General features: G+C 28.4%; 1 protein-coding gene across 1 annotated transcript in view; it reads left to right on the forward strand.

The window, feature by feature from the left end:
* The window catches only part of LOC129962014 (glutamate receptor ionotropic, kainate 2-like), a 220,625-nt gene that overhangs the window by 102,425 nt on the left and 95,997 nt on the right, over positions 1–22,203 (forward strand). Inside the window, exons 5-6 of the mRNA XM_056075680.1 lie at positions 1,765–1,818; positions 3,524–3,688. Coding sequence (XP_055931655.1) covers positions 1,765–1,818; positions 3,524–3,688 — 219 coding nt within the window. The remainder of the gene's footprint in view (positions 1–1,764; positions 1,819–3,523; positions 3,689–22,203) is intronic.

A 22,203-nucleotide genomic window follows, 5' to 3' on the forward strand; every position in this document is an offset into this window, starting at 1 on the left:
GAAATATATGATTACAATGCGTTACAAAGATATAATTTTGATTCTTTATATTTTAACTCTCAGGTTTTCATTTCAAATTTCATAATAAGTCAAAATGTTGATAAAATAAGTTAAAAATGAACGATAGATAATTAAAAATGATGATAGATATAATATGCGGGAACCTAGTGTTTTATTTGAATATTGGCTATTTTTTTCGTTGAATTTATCTTAGAGATAACATATGGCGTATTTCTAACACATTCTTTCAAAATTAAACGAAAATTGGAAGGTGATTTTAAAGTTTTTAATTTATTCCTCAAGAAAGCCTTCTTAATTTTAATTTTCTATTCTTTCAATTCCTAAAATTCTAGTGGATTTAAATTGAATATGTCAATGATATTTTTTCAAGTAAGAATAAAAATTTATGCAATGCATATACTGATATGAAACTATATTTCGAATTCAAGTTTTATTAAAACTACTTAATTTTACCTGTTAAGAACATAAATATATCGCATTTTCTGAATCAACAGCAAATAAAGTAAAATTTTAAGAATTATTATACTACTGAATAAACAGAATATCATAAAGTGCAAAATGCAAATATTGCTTTGACAATTACAAGCTTTATTCAAAGGACTTTTACGTAATTATTTTTATTGCGGAATTTTATATGTAAAATGAAAATTCTTTTTATTTTAAGTTGTTCTGATTAGCAAGTATTTTAAGAGTAGGTTGTTATAATAAATATTAGCAAATATATTAAAATGTGCTCTTTATAATTTATAGTAGCAATAAATAAGTAACGAAATAATGATACATTGAGAAATACCGATATATGTTAGGCGAAATATCCCGCTGATAAAGCTGTGCATCACTCAGACCTAATTATGAACTCTGGATTTTACGTCAATCATATCAATAATTGTTAAAATCATATCTTCAATGTTAACAATATCGATTTTAACAAATCACTGAACCACAGATATTTTTCTTGCTTCAACGTTATCAGCCTTGAAAATTTTTCCTCATCATAAATTCAAGACTTTTAACTCTTAATCCATATTTTGCTGGTATAATCAAAGTACTTTGAATCACATAAGCATAAATATACTTGTAAGAAATCTCAAAATACAAAATTTCTCGACGCAAATTCAGCGTTATGAACTGTTCATAATTTAATTTTTTTTAGAATTAAGAAACACATATTGAAAAACCATAAGCTTTACCACAAATATGCTTAGGAGACAGAGCAAGAGAGAGAGAAAAAATATTTTTCTGTAACCGATAAATGTATCTATAATGGTTTGGTATCGGAATTTTTACAGCCAATAAAACTTTTTCCTGCATTAATCATTAAAATATCAGTGTTGAAATTCTTCAGTTCTCTTATTCTTTGACATTAACAGTCTCCTTTTCAACAGCTTTTCCAAATACTTTTTCACACGAAATTATTTTTTTTTTGTAAATATTTTTGTCTGTTTCCTTTCAAAATCCACATTTTTTGCCTTACTCACTAATAGTAAATTAATCGTTCATTATAAAACCATGAATTAAAATTTCACTTTCACAAATATTTTTTGAAAGAATTGTGCTACCTTAAATATTACTTTTTCTAATTAAACTTGAATTTTCCCATCATGCGGATTCTTTCTAAATGCTTGTACTTGAATAAAATGAAATTTTAAAACAAAAAAAAAGTTTACATTCAAACCCAAGCAGAAAATTTTGTTTCATTTTTTTATTAACTGATAAAAATTTTCAAATGTAATTTTCTTCTAGGCCCAAAGCTTTGGAATGATGACAGAATACCACAACTATTTTATTACATCTCTGGTAAGCATGACATTACAAAATATTGTGATTTCACTTCATTTATTTAAAGAAATCTGAAAAAAAACTTGTAGAAATCTGATTATACATATTTACAATAAGTAGTTTTGCAAACAGTCATATTTTGTTAATTTCAAATTCATTGATGTCGAGCATTAATTAATCGAAAATACTAGCATATAATCAATATGATTTTAGTTTTTCACTTCAGTAGAAACCAACGTAATTTCAGCGCAATTCAAGTCATCAGATAATCATTTAGTATTTATATTTTTATACTCTATATAAAAATATTAATATTGAAAAATAAATTATCGAAAAAATTAAATTTATGAATCGTTTCATTGTAAGTTTAAAAGTTATTTATATAGCTTATTTTTTTAAAGTATAAAGGATTGAGTTTTTTTTTTTTAAGAATTATTTTTTCTTACTTCCGTATGTTCTATGATTTTGAATTTTTATACATTTTTTTTCCTCGATGATAATATATTAGTTTAATATTTGCAGAACTTAATTATTAATTAAAATTTAATTCGATTTGAATTGCACTATAATGTAGCTAAGAGAAAATTTCGCTTCTTGATTTCTCAATATTTATAATTATGATAGATGGCGGAATAATTACTATAAAGATCTAAATTATTTTTAATTATGATTAAAACGGCATTTTATGGATATTACTTTCCTCAAACCTGTTTCTGTCTTGAGCTCTTTTTGACGGAGAAGATTTATTTTTTTATGATAATGATCAGTTTAATGATAACATAATCACTAAAAAATAATTGTTCTTAATATTATATAAAGGCTTTTAAAATATCATGATTCGAGTCATTTTAAATTTAAGAGTTATCTATTCAGTTTGTCTTTTTAAGGAATTAAGGATTAAATTTGTGCAAAAAAGTTTTTGCGTTTGGGCTACAATCTTAAACTACTGTGTGTTGTTGTTTATCATATATATTTGTTCAGAATTTAATTTTAATTCCTAGTGTTAATTCAATAAAGCTATATTTTTGAAACGATAATAGTGCGATCCTTAAAATGAAACTAAAAATTTACTCAGATGTAAAATAGCTCACAATAAATTCACGTGTAATGAAATCGTTCCTAGATTTTAACTTCAAGCTTTGCTTTTATTAATTGCAGTTGCAGTGCGTGTGGATTTGCCAGATTTCTTTTAAGACTGGCTGCCATTTTTGGATTCTTCATAATTTTTTCTGTGAAAGATTGTCATTGGCAGTTCTTAAAGATTATGAAGTGAATTACTAAAACAATTTTGACAGTTGATTCCACTCCTATCAACTTTTGTACAACATAAGAAGTTCATCCGTAATCCTTACTAATATGTGATAATTGATGTTTTGGGAGAACATTTCAATGCTCATGTGTTTTTGCTTCCACTATCATATGTCTTTCTAGATTTGACCACTAGAACTGCAATAGTTATATTTGACTACAACGAACAGTGTTTGAATTGTTCTTGCATGTCATGTATCATTTATACGTGTAAATCAGAAATTATATAATATTATATTTAAAAAATAACAAATTTATTTTAAATAACCAATGATAACGAAGAGATAAATTTCTATGTAAATATTTTGTATCTTAAGGTATTACTACTTTTCATTTTCGTTTAATATCCGTTCGTGTTACTTTACTGACTCTTTACTTGTACATCTAGTAAAGAATTTTCTTCATATATTTTCAGGATTTACATACAGTAGATCTTCAAGATTTTCAACATGGGCGAGCTAACATCTCGGGTTTCCGCCTCGTGCAACCTTCCAAAACGTCGGGGATTTTCATCCCCAGAGAATGGTTGCTGGGAGACATTTATTACGGTCGCCTAAATAAGAGGTTGCCTCCCGTGAAGGTAGGCTAAATGTAAGCTCTGTTTTCCTCAATGTTCTATATTTAATCCTGCTTTCCCCCTCTCTCTTTTTCTTCCGTCAAAGGATTCAATTTTCTCAAAAGATTAAAGATGCATAAAGTAGAATAGAATTTTCTATAAGCATATTTTTGCTACATGCTTAAGTTTCGTATGTTCAATTTATGTTGATATAAGCTTATATTACTGCTAAGTTAAATTTATTTTTCCGTATGAAGACAGTATATGTTTTAATATTAAATATTATAAATATTTACCTTAAATTTGATATATAGATAATAATTCACTGTTATGCTAGAATAGAGCTTGCATGCTATTTGTATGAAAAAGTAGACATACTCCAAATATAACGATTTTTTTTCTGCTAAAACGATTAAAACAATTTCGCTTCTGATAATTTTTAACATATTTCATAAATATTATGATTGTTTATTTGCATAGGTATGATCATTTGAAATATAAGAAAATATATTTTTCGTTGAAGATTTACGAAGCGAATATTGCAAAACATCAAACATTTATTTATAGAGCAAAACGCACACGAAAACAACAGTAAAATGATTAAATAAGAACATGAAAGAGGGTGGGAACATCATCGGACTATTTTCAACCATATAGAATACATGTGACGTAAACGCCTAGCAGCTGGCGCATGCGGAGCTTTGCTAGCACACATAACGGCAGATTCTACTTTAGGATAGAAGGGGTTGTGAAGGAGGAAATGAGCATTGATATCTAACATTTTTCAATAAATTTGTAACCTTTATTTTATATTTCTTATGTATTGTACAAATTTTTAACAAAATCATTTTATAAACACTGATTACAACATAATAAAAAAATCAACAGGGTTTTTAAAATAAAGGGTCTTTTTTAAATAATTGAGATATGCGAATGCATAAGTTAATAGAAACGTGCATAAACTGTAAAAGTATAAATTAATTAGGTTGCATTGGCGTCTTAGTAACGTAATTTCAGGATAATATTAGATAAGTCTGGTCTAATTTTGTGTTGAAATTGAAGTCTGATGTGCACTAAATATAGCGAGGATCTAATATCATCCATATGATGTGTTGAAGAAGTCTGCCTATGATTATCATCTCAGGGACTGGTTTAATCATTTGACCATGGTTCAGAATTGCAGTAGCCATTCTAGAATAGCATTTGTGTAATGTCAAATCAGGACACTAACTAAACTTTATTAAGTATAAAATGATGAACTTATCAGATAAATGTTCCTCAATATGATGTTCTTAACATGTACATAATTATTTATAAATATAATTTGCTTACTTATATTTTGTTTAAATATTTTCATTTACTTTTATATTTGTAGTCGAGTTATGCGTCGAAAATAGTAGCAATCGATATAAAATATGATTAATGACATAAAATACAACCTCACTCTTTAGAAGATATATAAGTATTAAAAATATCTCAAGAGGGCAAATTGGTGTGAGGTATTTGATTCTATATGCTTGTCTCTAGATTAAAATAGAATGACGCGATAGAAACGACAGAAAGAACTATCGGCGAAAAGAAATCCAATGACACGGAAGAAGGGAAAGCGCTTATTCCATAAGTAATAAGTGAAGTTATAACTCGAATACGCGAATATTCCAATCTCGACAAATCTGTTTCGCTAAAGAATTATTTTATAAACCTCCAAATTGAAAGAAATTATTTAAGTCCTTGGAGACGCAGTTATGCTTTTATATTTTATATTAAATAAATGTTTATAATTTCTAATATCCGAAATAAAAGAAAAAAAACTTCATTAAAGACAATATTGTTTCAATTACTTCATAAAAATTTTGGACATTTTTATCGTCCCATGAAATTCTATTGTAAGTAATTCAAGTGCTCAAAAAAATAAAAATCCATAAGCCCCATTCAATCTATAACTTAGGCATAGACAGTGCGGAATATTTAAGTACACTTCTCCAAAATATGAAGACTGAAATTGCTGCAATATATGGAAGTAAAGGGATTTTATGAAATGTTTACTTGTTATTTAGAAAAATTCCTTTTTCCAACTATATTAGATTGGCTAATAGATAAACTTATGTTTTTAACAGTACCATCTTGATTATAGAAAAATATTTCACGATACGCGAAGAGGAAATAAATTGTTGCTCGTGTCATGAATAAACCGAGTTTTTATTATTTACGAAGGCTATGAAAATGTATGTTATTTTATCATATTAAAAAAGAAATAAATAGTTAAATATAGATTTTTAAATAACTTTACTTTATTCAAGAGTCTTAAACTTTACAAATATTAAAAATTTATAACACAATTAATAATTTTTGTTATTGATTTTTAAAATAATTAAGCTAATGACAAATTACATAGGAAATTTTATTTGATGTAGCGAAAACGCAAACAATACTCTTTCTGAAACCAAGAGTGAATAATCTTTTCGCTTTTTTTTTCGGGTTAGATTATCAGAATATAGAAAACAAACATTTACAAAAATAGCAGTGGTTAAATAAGGTTTTTTAAAATTTTTTTATTGAAACTTTATTATTTAATATTATGGTCAAGTTATTACCGCAGTGGTACTGGTATCAATCATCGGGGAGTCTCATGTTTCACCTCCGAGAAAATGCTGCTTCGCAATAATTGCATGGAAATAGGCCTTAATTTAATAGATTAAATTATTACTATTATATGAATGCCTTTAATTATTAATACCCTGAATAATTATATCCCAGAGGGTTTGTTGCATTTTTAAAAGATATAGCCGATCAGTGTACGAATCAGTGTATTTGATGCCATCCTGCATTTTTTTTTTTTAATTTTAAGAATGTTTTTATTTTGTTCTAAAAAAGAGAATTATAATTCATGGAATCTCTATTAAAAAAGTGCGAACATTCTTTAGTTCTGATTTTTTGAATAGGAATTATTTTAAATATAAGTTAATAATCTTTTAAATATTGACAATAATTGTCACAAAAATGAAATGCCTTGACCCAGAAGTTTTCTTTTTTTTATGAAAATTGGTTTAATTATTCAAATCGTAATAATTTCAGCAAAACTTAAAGTAAATAATATTTTTAGAGTTATCTTGTCTTAATTTTAATCATCACACTATTTCCTTTTAAACTAGAAGTAAATAAGTTTTAAAAATATGTGCATTTTCGTTGAAATGAAAAGGTTAAAATAAAAATAAATTGTAATGTTATTTAAGAAACAAAATTAACTCAATTTAAAATAAAATAAGTAACGAGATTGTGCTTAAATCTTTCGTGAAATGAGAATACTTATTGGAAATTTGAATATTAAAATTCAATATTTAAATAATTTCAAAAAAATATTCAAGTGTTAAAATCGAAAAAATAAGCTTTTGAGTAACAAGTGAAATCTGTACAATTATGTATATTTTTTTACTATTGTCATGAGTCGAAACTACATTCTGTCTGAAGAAATATTGTTAGATGTGCGTAAATTTTTATCAGACTTTATTTTAATAAATGATTTATAATTTTTTTGTAATTGAACTATCATTTTCAATTATAACTTTGTGTCGAACACTAGTGATGACAGAATTGCTTTGTGCCTCCTACGTAACTGTCTGAATTTAAGAATAAAATAAATAGTTCTTTTCAGAAGAATGTTTCATACGGGTTTCATTAGGATTTTGGGAGCAAAGATTTGTTACGACTAGTGAAAAGTGCTCTCAAAGGAAAATAAAATACCTTCTACAAAGCTGTATATGTCGAACTCAATAACAAGCTGAGGACATAAACTGCAGAATACCCATTCCACAAGAGGAGACACAATAAATTCTACCGCCTCAAAGAAAGGAATTCAAAAATATAACAAAAAAAAAAACTGATTTTTTTTCTTGTTATACTAGAAGAAAATGCACGACGACCCCTTTTGAGGATTTTCATTCAACAATAAACTTTAGAAATGAAGAAAATGACATCAAGATGCTTCAATAATGGCGTCGTATTTCTTTCTGAAGAATTTCAGTTTTCTTATTCATTGAAAATCTTTGTATACGTTATAATTTCGGCTGACAAAACTTCGTTAAAAATATCCATAAGCCTTTAGCATGTAGTTGTTATTTACTTTTACGACAATTTAGATATGTATTTTGAGTTTTCATTATGCAGTAATTTAAAAGAAAAATATGTGTCAAAACCTTTCGCCCATTTATCACTTATTTGAAAACTGATAATTTATTGAAAATAATTTTCGAGTTAACAATAATTTTTGAAGAAAAACGCAACTGTCTGTCCATAATTAATTTAGCACACAAATTTAAATTAATTTTCTATCTGGTCATCAGGATGTTGAATTAAGTATTAACTAATAAATGTATTTCGATCCGTTATTTAAACGTAAATATTAATACCTCAAATGACATTTAAATGTTTATTTTTTGAGATCATGCATTCTGATTCTTCTAAACTTATAGATTGCGAAAATATTCATACAATACGAGATATAAATTCATTCCAAAACTGTAATCAAATCTTATAAATTTCTTCAAAATACTTATATTTGCAATTGCAGACAAAATTCATTTAATTATTATGTAGCTTGGCCTCAATTATTAGTGAAAGTAAATGTGACATATTTAAATTTTAAAAAAAAGGAACCAAAAACACAAATTATTAAGCATTGCTGCATGATATGTATTTAATAAGAACTCTTAATTAAATTGTAATATTATAGATTTTTCAACCAAATTAAAGATATTTTGCATACTTAATAACAAAAAAAACTTTATATTCTTTACCTATGATAACTTTTTGACATTTTAAAATACGCTAGTTGATTTTTGTTGTAATTAGAATCGTAAAATCTTCACAGCCGCTGTCAAAAATGAGTTTTAAGCCTTTATTGAATTACCAGACCAAAGTCTGTAATCTATTAAATTTACAAAACCTGTACGAATAGAAAAATGTATATTAATTAAAATAAAATCGTTAAAAAGAAATAAATTGTTAAGCGTTAAAGGAAATTTATCCTTAATTTGAAAAGTTTAGAGCATCAAATGAAATGCTTGAAATACATCCATCTCTCAACAATAGCAGAGAAATGCCTTCATTTACGGCCTAGTAATTATCTTCGAACATAAAATTTTATTGTTAAAGGCGAAACTATCAGCATACTAAATTCCTTATTTTAATATTGGCAAAAACACTGTGAACTATGAAGGAACAGCAAATAAAAGGCAATAGTTAACATAAAATAAACTTTTTAAAAGGCATTTTAGATTTTTAAAAAATCATTTTTTATTATATTGTTATTTTTACATTAATCAAATCTACAGCTAATTTTAACACTGGACAAATATGGATATTATAAACTAAAATAAATGTTAGATCACTTGTTGTAAGCATTTGATTAATGATAGAAGACAAACTGGCTGAGATAGACAAAATATCAAAATTTTATGAAAGAAAACTAATAGACAAATGGCTTAAGAATGATAAATGGTTTCAAAGCAAGAAAACCAACGAAGTATAGATACTATTTAATACCATTCAGTTTATAAATCAGAAGGTGAGAAGTGGTATTATACCAAAATAAATACGAGATTAAATAAGAGATAACAGAATAAAAGAGTATTATGCAATTTCAGTCCATATTTAATATCACTTTTTTTTCCGAAATTTCCGAATTTTTTCAATTCAATTCAAATTCCGATGGCTAACAGCTGTTCTATCTGGTTAGTTAATAACTAATTAGAACCATATCAGCTCAATTTAGTTCAATTTTTTGTGGTCTGTAAATTAAGAGAAATAATGAGCAATAAAGGATATTATTACTGTTATAAATTATTTATTTAAATATCGCTTTTTACTATCTCCAAAAATGCTATGAACATAAGTTATTTTTGAGAAATTTTTTGATGTGAAATTCCCATAAAGGAAGAAATTATTATCTTGATATTATATTATTATTTAGAAGAATCGGAAGACCGCATTATCTTATATAGAATATTAATTGTAAAATGTTAATTATTAAATACAATTAACTATAAAATATTAAGAACTAAGCAATCATCTTGCTTAGAAGATATTTGTATCGCCGGCATACTTTTTAATTCTACTTAAAAAAAATGTGTTTTTCATTCGATCACGTAATTGCAAATAAGATACAAAGAATCGCCATTTCAAAGCTTAAATAATTATACAATTGATAAATATTTCATTAAATGAAAGATAAAAAAAATCTACAAATTCAATAATAATGAACTGAAGTTTTATGTTCTTTGAAACAATATTTTCATAAAACCAAAGGTGTTATTGCCATAATTTCAATCGGTGCATCAACTTTTTAAATAAAACACCAGTAAGGTTTCTAATAATACAGTGGAAAGGGAATTATTGTTAATAACTGGCTTTACTTTTTCAACATCACATAGCTTTACTTAAAATCCTTACAACATATGATTCTTGCACAAAATGATCCATGAGTTATCGATATATTTTTTCAAAATTAGTCATTCATCTATGATAAATTCTGAAAACCTAAATAAATATTGGAACGTTTTAGAAAAATATTCGAAAATACTCTATTGCAAAAGAAAATGCAGGCAGTGTTTCTCTCGCCATGAGTGATAATTATTTCCTTTTTTCCCTTTAATTTAACTGTTATCCGAGTCAAAACACTTAAAATGGATAATATCTTAAAACTCAGTAACAGCATTTTAATGAAATTTTAAAATTATGAATGTATTTAGACTGATGCAATTATTGTAAATATAATTTTTATACTGAAAAAATAAAATTATTCATTTAGAAATTAGGTATTTAGGAAGTATAAATTTTTATGAACGGTTTTAATAAAATTAATGTACGTTTTATTCCATTTTATAATAATATATTTTTATTATTTGATTTTAAAAATTTAGCAACTCTTGAAATAAAAAGCTGTCTTGTAGGCAAAATTATTTACTGAAAAATCCATCCGTCATCTTGTCATTTGTATTTTGTTTACATAACTCTTTTCCACAGGAACAATTCAGCATGAAGTATCTTTTCTATATACAGTAGGCAAAATGATTATTTGTACACCACTTTTTTTTTAAGTTTTAGAAACATATAAGCAGCTATTTTATTCATTGCGACGTGTGAGCATGAGTTTGTTGTTTATTTCTAAGTAAACGAAAAAAATATTTTGAAATAATTGAAAATAAAATCTAAGTCTAACAAACTTGGAAAATTTCTTGCAAAAAGTATATTTGTACACCTATATCTCCAGTAAGTATTACTATCCTTTCATGTAATTTTTCACATTATAGTTAATTTTTTGGACAGTTTGTATTTTTTAAACATTGAAGGTTATCTTTTTTAACAGTGAAGGTCACTCGCAAAGAAAAGTTGAGAAATGGCCACGAAATCAAAAGAAGTCTCTTTAGACATGAGAACTCATATTGCTAACCTTAATAAAAGTGGAAAATCTTATCGCGAAATTCAAAAGATGGTTAAGTTACCCTTTACAACTATTGGTTACATAGTAAGAAAATATATAAAAAAAATGGACGCGTTGAAAATGAACGCAGGCCAGGCGGCCTGAGAAATTAACTTAAAGAAATAAACGAAGTATTGTTTAAGCAGCTATTAGAAAACCACAAATTTCTGCTCAGAAAATTGCAGATGACCTTCTCGCATCTTCTAACATTAGAGTGACCGCTCAAACAATAAGAAATGTGTTACATAGTGCTGGTTTAAAAGGCAGAACTTCGAGAGAAAAAAAACCAATGATATCTGAAGTAAATAGAAAGAAGCGTCTAGAATTTGCTATGAAGTACAAAGACAAACCGATGGACTTCTGGAAAAAGGTTATTTTTTCAGATGAGAGTAAGTTTAAAATTGTTTCACCCCCTAGTATCCGAAAAATCTGGCGGAAAAATAAAACAGCCCTTGATAGTAAAAATGTACTTCAGACCCTGAAACATAGTAGTGGAAATGTGATGGTTTGGGGCTGTGTAGCTCATGGCGCTGTTGGAAAATTACACTTTATTGACACAAAAATGACAGCTTTAGGTTACATTGATGTGTTGCGGCATAACTTATTAGGCAGTGCTAAAAAATTGGGTATCGGTGACACTTTCTTATTCCAACAAGATAACGATCCAAAACACACTGCTATAATTACTAAAACATGGTTGCTTTAGAATGCGCCAATACGCCTTGAAACTCCACCACAATCCCCGTATATAAATCCAATAGAAAATTTGTGGATGTTATTGGATGCCCAAGTCAGAAAAAAAAATATTACAAGTAAAAATAGTTTGAATGAAGCACTCATGGAATCAGTGTACAAATACTCTTTTTATATAGTTTTTTTATAAAGTTTTATTCATTAATCAACTAAAGTTTATGTGATTGTTTTTTTGTTGATATTTTATTATTATTTTACCTCACTAGAATATATTTCTGCAATTTTAACTTAGTTACCTTATTTTATTTTGCTATAATATTCCAAAATTGAAGTGTACAAATAAACATTTTGTCAACTGTATATATAACCCTTATTTAAATTTTACAATAGTTTGAGAGTACAAGAAAGAATTTAATTGTGAAACATTTTTCTTTCTGAGTTCGAAAGAGGTAGAATTACATCAAAGATTTTTAAAAGCCGCTTAATGTAAGATCTGAATTTAAAATAAAATTCCTCATTTTGCAGAATATTTGTCGTAAAAAGCTATTTGTGACTCTTAAGTTTAGGTTGTTGCTTCGAGGTGTTGCATAGATTCTTTCCTTAAAGATATACGCATTTTATGTGACTTTCTTCTTTAATATTCAACAGAAAAATCTTCGAATAAAACAGTAACAAAGCAGCCTTTTTGTTTATTAGCTTTTACTTAAATATATCTTCGGGGTAAAATGGATGTATATATACATTAAGGACTTACTACCTTGTGTATTCTTGTGTTTTGTGAAATGGAAGGACACAAAAGATCTGCTTCAAATGTAAAAAGTGAAAAAGAAAACGAGTTTTATTTAAATGTTATATAGTATTTATCATCATTGATTTACAGTAATCAACTTGTAATTAATGAAGATCTGAAATTACAACTCGATATTGTTTTCTAAAAAAAAAAAATAAAGTAGTGCTTTTAACCGTTTTACGACATGAAATGAAAAGAAAAGGTAACAAAAATCTTATTATAAATGTTAGAAAACATTCACATTTTTTAATAAATTTAATATTTACAGAAAGAAAAAAAAAATACAGAGGAAACATTTATAAAATTATTGCGTGGAATTTACAAGATTTTAGGAATCTGAGAATAAGTTCCTCTGGAATTATTTGCAATTGGCAATTTATGATTGTCATTTCCTATTCCCTTTATGTATAAGATAGGAGGCTTGTTTTAGAATAAGGCATTTAAAATATGTAAAAATTTCTTGAATTTGGTATCGCATATGTCTTTGATATTCCTTGTTTTTTTCGATTTTAATTCATTATTATATATAAATAAACTATATAAAATGCTGTAACACTTTTAACATATTCCTGTAGGGATTTAGAATCTTAATTATACTGAAAATCTGAAATATTTTTCACGCTGACCATGTTAATTAGACAAATGCGTCTTAACTGATTCATCAATATTCAAAAGTAGTTTATTAATAGCATTTTACTATAAAAAAGTAGCATCTATAATGAGCCTAAAAAGATCTTTGCAGAAACATTATTGGAAAACGCTTTTGAAGGTTCATTTAATTTTCGCTTATTTTTTTATTTCTCTTCCAGAGCTCAGGCTTAAGATTTATGAATTATTAATTCGCTTAAAAACTGTTCTCAGGTCAGCGTAAAAATGTCTAAACCTTTAAAAAAATTGATCTTTTGAAAAAGAACTATTTAAAGTCTTGTTGAAGTCTCCAGAACTGTTTCTGACAGTCTGCTTCGAGGAATCGATTGGAATAAATATATGCATAAATTGATCAATGGCCTCATTCAAAACATATGAAAACTTTTAACCCTTAAACTACATTCTTGTTCAATACATTAAGGAAAACTAAGTTTTGGAAGAAAAACAATTGACAAATAAAACTTTAAGACAGGTTTAAATTGACAAATTAAACTTTTAACTGAACCTTACCAAATAATAAATAATCATATTTTTAAAATTTCAAAATGTTTTGTTATAAAAAAATAAAGTATTTTTTATTTATTATTTTTTGGAAAATCGAATTTCATATATTGTTTGAAGTTTGCTTAATTCTTATGAACAAATAATCATTATTATTCCGTATCGACAGAATAGCTTATAAGCGTAAATGCAATATGCTACCTAATTCCTGCATTCCTGATTCGTCAATATGATGACATAATTTCTGAAATATGCATTCCTGATTCGTGGAATGTACGGTGAAAATTTAATTCGTTTGATTCCCATTATTTTTCTATTCTGTGAGCAAAATATATAAATTGAAGAAAGTCCAATTTTTATATAAACGGTTCTAATTTTATATGATTTTGGAACCATCTTAAAATTTTCCATACATTGCAAAAAACAAATAGAATATCAAAAAATTAAATATTAATTAATTCGTTCTCTTCTACTTAATAATTACTTAAAACATATAATGCGTTTCTCCATAAAAAAAATTAATAGAAATTTCAGATGAAATAAAAAAGTAATAATCATACCCGTTCGTCATGTTTCAAACGAATTATCATAATTTAATATGTATACGTAAAGTTAAACCATATATAAAAATTATAATTCTGCAAAAAAATTAACTATGAGATTAAAACTGGGATAAATATAAGCGAAAGTTTTGCAGTTAAATTTCAGAAAGCTAATTGTAATTTAAATTACAGGTAATAAATGCTTAATATAATAATGCATACAATTTTAATGTATATATGCATTAAAAATATGTATACATTGAAAATGTTTTAATGATGTTATGATATCCAGAGTAAGCGCATAATTTACTAAGCATATAATTTTTAAGTTTTAGAATGTCTTTTATTTTTGGTCTAATTCGATATTTTTTCTTTCCATTTATATTCTTCTCATTTTTGAAAGTATTCATTTATAGATTTTTAAAGAATTTTAAATCCCTTAATTTTTCAATATTTAATTTTAAAATTTCAATACGCTCTTTATGAATTGCTAAAGCTACTAATTTTCAAATTTTAAAACCATTAATTTTTACATTAAATATTAACAACAACCATGCAATGACAATTTTTTTTAAGCTGTAAGTGTTATGTGTTTTTAAGTTCTATGAATATAAAATCCATTTGATAAAAAAAAAAAAAAAAAAAAAAAAAAAAAAAAAAAACTTTTGAGCAAATTTGAAGGAAACAAACTCAAAAGTCTAATTATCCTTTTATGTTTCTTTCATTATGGCATAGTATTATAATTTTTTTGTAAAAAAATGTTCCTAAAATAACTTTAATAAATAGAATCATTAGACTTTATTATTAAATTTTCTTACTTTTTCAGATTGATGAATGAGAAAATTGTATTAATGGTAATATTTGCTATCCATATCTCGAGTATGTTGCCATTTGCATATCATTTCGTCTTTTCGAAATACACTTTTCTCGTCCTATAAGATTCATTTACATTATGATTTTTTTAAAATTTATTTCTTTACAAAAATAAGGGAAATTTAGACATTATTGCATAAAAATTATAGAATGACAAGCAATAGTTACATACATAAATAAATATTTTAATAAAAAATGGATAATCTTTCATTTTTTTGAAAGAGGATTCTGATACAAATATCCATTACGGCATTCAATATCTGCTATTCTGAGGAATATTAAAATTTATTTATACCGTCTTTTTTATTATATTTCTGACACACTAGCAAAAAGAGAGAAATGCGATTCTTGTTTAAATTAAAATTGATTGAAAAAAATTATAAAATTTGCAATTTAAAATATTGTCTGCATATTTTATAGATAAAATTTTCACCAATATTAATTTTTTATATAAAATTTCTCCATAGTTAAAATATTTTTCTAATCGCATGAATTTCATTTTAAAGTTTAAAAAAAAAAACTTCTCCAATCGGAATTCCTTATGATTCAAAAATTGCAAAACGGATTTTTATAATTAAATTTATAGAATAACTTAATTATTTCCAGTTTTATGATGTAAATTATTCGAAGAATAATAATGATTTTTTTATTGATTTCGTAAGGTTAATCTGCCCCTCCTTTATGCCTTCAGTGATAGTAAGAGAATGAGATTTAAAAGCTTTTACTTCTGTGCAATTAATTTTAAATAAAGCACTGAAAAACTTTTATGATTCGCAAAAACTTTAAAGAATTTAAATATGAATTGTATGAAAAACTGATGCAAAATAACGAATTATTAAGTTTATGTTCTTATAGCTCAAACTCTATCACTTCACGGATACTTCTAACTCTTTACAATGTTAAAATAAAACTAGTACCGTCATTTTATTATTTATTAAATGATAATTCCATATTTCGTCTGATTTTTTTTAAAAATTGAAAGATTTTCAACTTAATTGATTACCAATGACGATAAAAAAATATATAGCAAAGAATAACAATAACTCATCGTTATTCTTTGCTATATATGATTACATTGGAAAATACTCTTTTCATAATCAGTATTTATTAATTTTTTTGTTGTTATTCCGATTATAGATTAGATAATTTTACGTTTTGAAGATCTTTAGAATAAGTTCATGTCCTCGACATTTTGCACCAAATGTTTTTACTATATTTTTTGGGATTTATGCATTTTGCACGGATGCTGTGTGATTGCTTAATCTAATGAATTACAAACTATCCTACACCATACTTTAAGGCTCATAGACCGAGAGATACATTTTAGCAATCTCAATTTTGTAGGAGATATTGTAGTTCAAAAAGAAATAGAGGCCCACAAGATTGGAAACAATTAAGGAACTGTAATTTGTTTCATGAAAAAAAAATTATGAGTTCTGGCTTTCATTAAATCTGCTAAGTTATCAAACGAAGTGCAGTGGTTGTAACGAGATATATTTTGAGCCTTCTTCAAGACACCAGTAAAGAATGTTGCAAAAATTATGTAAGGCGGCACAATAAATACTTTATAGTAAAATGAAGCAAATTTGTGTTGCATTTTTGATAATAAACAAAACACTGATTTAAAGTTATATTAACTGTGCAACATACAGGGTTTTAAAACACATTTATCTTTTCATTATTGTTACGAGCGCCTTTGGCTAAAAAACTAATTTTAACTTTAATCATACTAGAGTTATAACTTGCTTTTACAACTCTAAAATCAGAATTAACTGCGCGCGAAACCAATGTATGTTTTTGTATATGGCAACTAAAAAAGCAAGCATTTTAAAATTATATATAGCATGTAAATAGAATTGTATATAGTTAGAGAGATAATAAAATGGAGTCAGATTAATAACGAGTGGATTATTTCACATTGGACGTGATTGCTAACCCGGACGTGATTGCTAAAAATACGGTACGTCTGTTTTTATTTGCAATAAGAATTAAGTAGTGAAATAAAAATGGAGATGTCCGTTAAGAAGCGAATACCTATTAGATCTAACTTTACGAAAACGTATAATGTTTTAATTGAAAGATTAAATGTCGATAAACCTAAGGAAAAAGAAATTAAATCACGTTTCGGCAATTTGGAATGAATTTATTCGGATTTGGCCAAATTAGATAATGAAATATGTAGTTTTCTTCTGGAAAATTCGGATACCGAAAAGTATGAAGATGAGTATATGAAAATCGAAGAATACAGCACAAAAGTGATTGATGCGAAAGTAAATGTGGACATATATTTGACTAAACTTTCTTGCGCTGAAAAGGAAAGCGTTGGTTCTGTTTCTCCTAGAATTAAACGAAAACTTAAGTTACCTAAAATAGAACTCGTTAAATTTAACGGTGAAATTAAGAATTGGCTGGCTTTCTGGAGTCAATTTAAGCGTATTCATGATGATGATAAATTAGAAAATGAAGACAAATTTCAATATTTAATTCAATGTGTAAGTGAAGGAACTAGAGCTCGGGAAATTATAGACAGTTATCCTCCAACAAATGCGAATTATTGCAAGGCAATAGAAAGTTTAAAATCGCGTTTCGGAAAGGATGAGTTGCTTATTGAATACTACGTTCGTGAGCTACTAAAATTAGTTATAATAAATGCTTCAGAAGCTAAAAGGAAATTAAGCACGTAGCAAATTTATGATAAATTAGAAACTTACTTAAGAGCTCTAGAATCAATTGGTTTAACATCAGACAAGTATTCAGCAATGCTTTTCCCCCTGGTGGAATCCTGCATACCTGAAGATATTTTCAGGGTATGGCTGCGTAATCCAATTATAATAGCAAATCATGACCCGGAAAGCAATGCTTATTCAGAAAAACTGAAAAACTTATTACTCTTTCTGAAAACAGAAATAGAAGGTGAGGAAAGAATTCGCTTAGCGAAATCAGGATTTACACCTAAGGTGCGTAATGAGAGGAATTCTGATTCTGTGGCTACTGCTACAGATTTGTTTTCAAGAGGTACAGAAAAAAGAAAGCATAATACCATCTGCGTTTTTTGTGAAAAACCTCACGAAAGCAAAGAATGTTACTATGCCAAAAAATTTGATTTTGAAAAGAAACAAAAGATTTTGGAAAATAAAAAATGCTGCTTCACTTGTTTAAAGCCTGGCCATAGGTCAAGAATTTGCAAGTCAAATGTACAGTGCCTGCTTTGTAATAAGAGGCATTGGACTTTGATGTGTCCAGATCTGCCAACAAACAAACCAAAAGTCAAAACACCTGAGGTGGAAGAGAATCTAAATGTCAATTTATCCAATCAGTGTGCTGCTGAAGAAGTTCTCCTTCAAACATTGCAAGTTAATATTAAAGCAGAAGGAAAAACACGCAGAGTACGAGCTCTTATTGACAGTGGTTCGCAGCGATCATACTTATTAGAGAAAACAATTAAAGAAATGAATCTGAGGCCCATTGAAGTTAAAAATATCATACATTCGGTATTTGGTGGATCTACGTTAGAAAAACAAGATCATGGACTATATGAAATAACCCTTCAGAATTTGAATACGGGATTCACTTACGATATGCAAGTCCTCGATCAACCAATTATATGCGGAAAAATACCTCGGATCCACAAAGGAAATTGGCAAAAGGAGTTGAAGAAAAAGAATATAATACTCTCTGATCAAGGCAAAGATTGTCCGGACATTGAATTGCTGATAGGGGCTGACTTTTGCGGACAGTTATTCTCAGGAAATATATATGCTCTGAAATGTGGATTAGTAGCATATGAAACAAAATTAGGCTGGCTGATCATGGGTAAAGGTTTTGGAGGAAAAGAGGAAAATACTTCCGCTGAACTGGTGACTTCAATGCTAATACAAAATAGCTCTATCGCTGATCTTTGGAAATTAGAAACTTTAGGTATTATGGATCCAGTTGAAACTAAATCTAAAGAAGAAATGAAAAGAAACGCAATGGATCATTTTATGAAAACAGTGGATAGAGATGAAAAGGGCAGATACATAGTTAAGCTACCTTGGATAGAAGCAAAAGAAATTCTACAAGACAATAGATCAGCAGCTGAACAACGTTGTATCCGTACTTCACAAAAGTTAAAAGATGAAAAGAAATATGTAGAATATGAGGCTGTTTTTGAAGAATTGCTTGAGGAAAATATAATAGAGAAAGTGCCCAAAATGGAGGAAGGAAATCCAAGTAATTATTTGCCGCACCGAGGTGTTTTTAAGGAAAACTCATCAACCAAAGTACGTCCAGTGTTTGACGCTTCTTGTCGAGTTAAGAAAGTTCCGTCCTTAAATGACTGTCTGGAAAAGGGACCAAATTTAATAGAACAAATTCCACCCATTTTAAGAAAATTCAGACAAAATAACATTGGGGTAATTTCTGATATTAAAAAAGCCTTTCTTCAAATCTCAATTGCAAAAGAGGATCAAGATGTTTTGCGATTTCTTTGGTGGAAAGATTACGAAACAAGAAAATTTGAGATACTTCGTCACCGCCGTCTTGTTTTTGGCCTCACTTGTAGTCCTTTCCTCTTGGCAGCGGTTTTGATGAATCATCTAGAGGAAAGTAAAGAGTGCTTTCCTGAAACCTCCGAAATATTGACGAACTCCTTTTATGTAGATAACTGTGTGACATCCGTGCGCAATGAAGATGATCTTACCCGATTCATTCAAGAAGCAAAGCTGTTGCTTTCCAAGGCTTGTTTTGATCTTCGAGGTTGGGAATATACAAGGGACCTAAGTCGGGACGAGTCAACCGTTCCAACCTCAGTACTTAGACTGTTATGGAATACAAATGAAGATTTCCTTTTCTGTGATTTACAAAATACAGAATTTAATTTTGATGTTTGCAGTAAAAGAAATATTCTGTCAACGTCTCAAAAGATATTTGATCCACTTGGATTTTTATGTCCTGTGACAATATGTTTAAAACTCTTAGTGCAAAATATTTGGAAAAGAAACTTAGGGTGGGATGAAATTCTACCAGATGACATTCAGAAAAAATTCAAAACTTTGATTGTTGATTTGAAATTGCTGTCTGAAGTTAAGATCCCTAGGTGTGTAAAGATCAATGGCTGCACAGAAGGATTAAGTCTTCATACCTTTTGTGATGCCAGCAAAGTTGCATACAGTTCTGTCGTATTTTTGAGAAATACCTTGGGAGAGGAAGTCAAAATATATTCTATAGAAGCAAAAAGTAGAGTAGCACCTTTAAAGGTTATTACAATACCTCGTCTAGAATTATTGGCATGCTGCATTGGAGCTGGGTTAACTTCAGACATTAAAAATTCTATGTCTTTGAGAGAAGTACCTACTTTTTATTGGACAGATTCTTCTGTTGCTCTTTATTGGATTCAAAAAGAAGATCATTGGGATACGTTCGTGAATAACAGAGTAGAAGAAAAAAGAAGTCTTTCTTCAAAGGATGCTTGGAAGCATCTCCCAGGCACTTGCAGTCCTGCTGATCTCCCTTTCCGTGGTTGTTCAATCCAAGGATTTTTGAAATCGAGATGGTGGGAGGGTCCACAGTGGTTGAAACTTCCAGAAGAAGAATGGCCAGCGACAGACTCTGAATACAATTTTGAAGAGGTTTTCCGGGAAAGGAAAAAGAGGGTCGTAACTTTAGTCAACTCTACAGATCTGAATAAATCCTGGTATTTGTACAAGTTCTCAAGATATTCCAAAATTGTGCGAATGATAGCATGGATGCTACGATTTGTACAAAATTGCCGAAATCCAATTAACAAGATGAAAGATCTTTTAACTGTTGCAGAACTAGATGCCGCCGAAAGAAAGGCGATACAAATCGTGCAACAAGAAACCTTTAATAACGAAGATGCAAGATCAAAACTTAAATCACTCTGTGGGTTTAATGATTCTGATGGACTAATTAGATTGAAAACTAAAATTACTAGACGAGATGATGAAGAAAATTTTAGATACCCTCTAGTATTGCTTTGTAAGCACCCATTAGTGGATAGATTGATTTTCGAACATCATTTGATCTCTTCCCATGCTGGAGTTCAAGTTGTCCTAACAGATATCCGTGAAAAATTTTGGATTCGGCAGGGCCGAAAAACTGTCCAGAAAGTGCTCTCAAGGTGTATAAGATGCAAAAGATATACGAGCAAGAAAATTGAATCAATTCCTGCGCCACTACCGGAAGATCGTGTACGGGAAGCCTTGATATTCGAAGTCACTGGAGTGGATTTAGCAGGGCCGCTTCATTTAAAGGATGGGAAAAAGGCCTGGATCTTGCTTTTTACTTGCTCTGTATATAGGGCCATTTATTTGGAATTAATACAGAGTCTTTCAACTAATGGATTCCTTCTAGGTTTTAGAAGATTCATCGCAAGACGAGGGCGACTTAGGACTATATACAGCGATAACGGAACAAATTTTACGGGAACAAATAATTTGATGGGTTCTCTTGATTGGGACAAGATTGTCAATGACACCTCCGTCTTAAGAATTCAATGGAAATTTCACCTCCCAACAGCTGCTTGGTGGGACGGATTTTTTGAGAGCATGATTAAGATGGTGAAGAAGCTTTTAAGAAGAGTTTTAGGAAAGGCATCGCTTCATTACGAAGAAATGTTCACTATTCTTTGTGACGTAGAAGCCAACATCAATTCTAGACCTCTGAATTATCTATCGGAAGATCCGAATGATTTAATTCCACTGACTCCCTCAATGTTCATTCAAGAGACTACAAAGGTAGGAGTTCCCGATTTGGATACTTTGGATAAAGTAAATATCTCCAAACGATATCAGTATCAACAAAAATTACGAGAGGACTTGAGGAAAAGATTTCGAAAAGAATATCTAGGCTTGTTAATCCAGAAGAAGCCAAAAGGAAAGGAATCTAGACAAGTGCAAGTGGGAGATATTGTTATAATTGAAAGTGATATCAAAAAGCGACTAGACTGGCCTTTGGGATTGGTAATCGAAGTGTTTCCTGAGAAAGATGGCTGCATCCGAGTAGTGAAGCTAAA

Source organism: Argiope bruennichi, chromosome 2 (assembly GCF_947563725.1).
Source record: "Argiope bruennichi chromosome 2, qqArgBrue1.1, whole genome shotgun sequence".
Taxonomy (NCBI): Eukaryota; Metazoa; Arthropoda; class Arachnida; order Araneae; family Araneidae; genus Argiope; species Argiope bruennichi.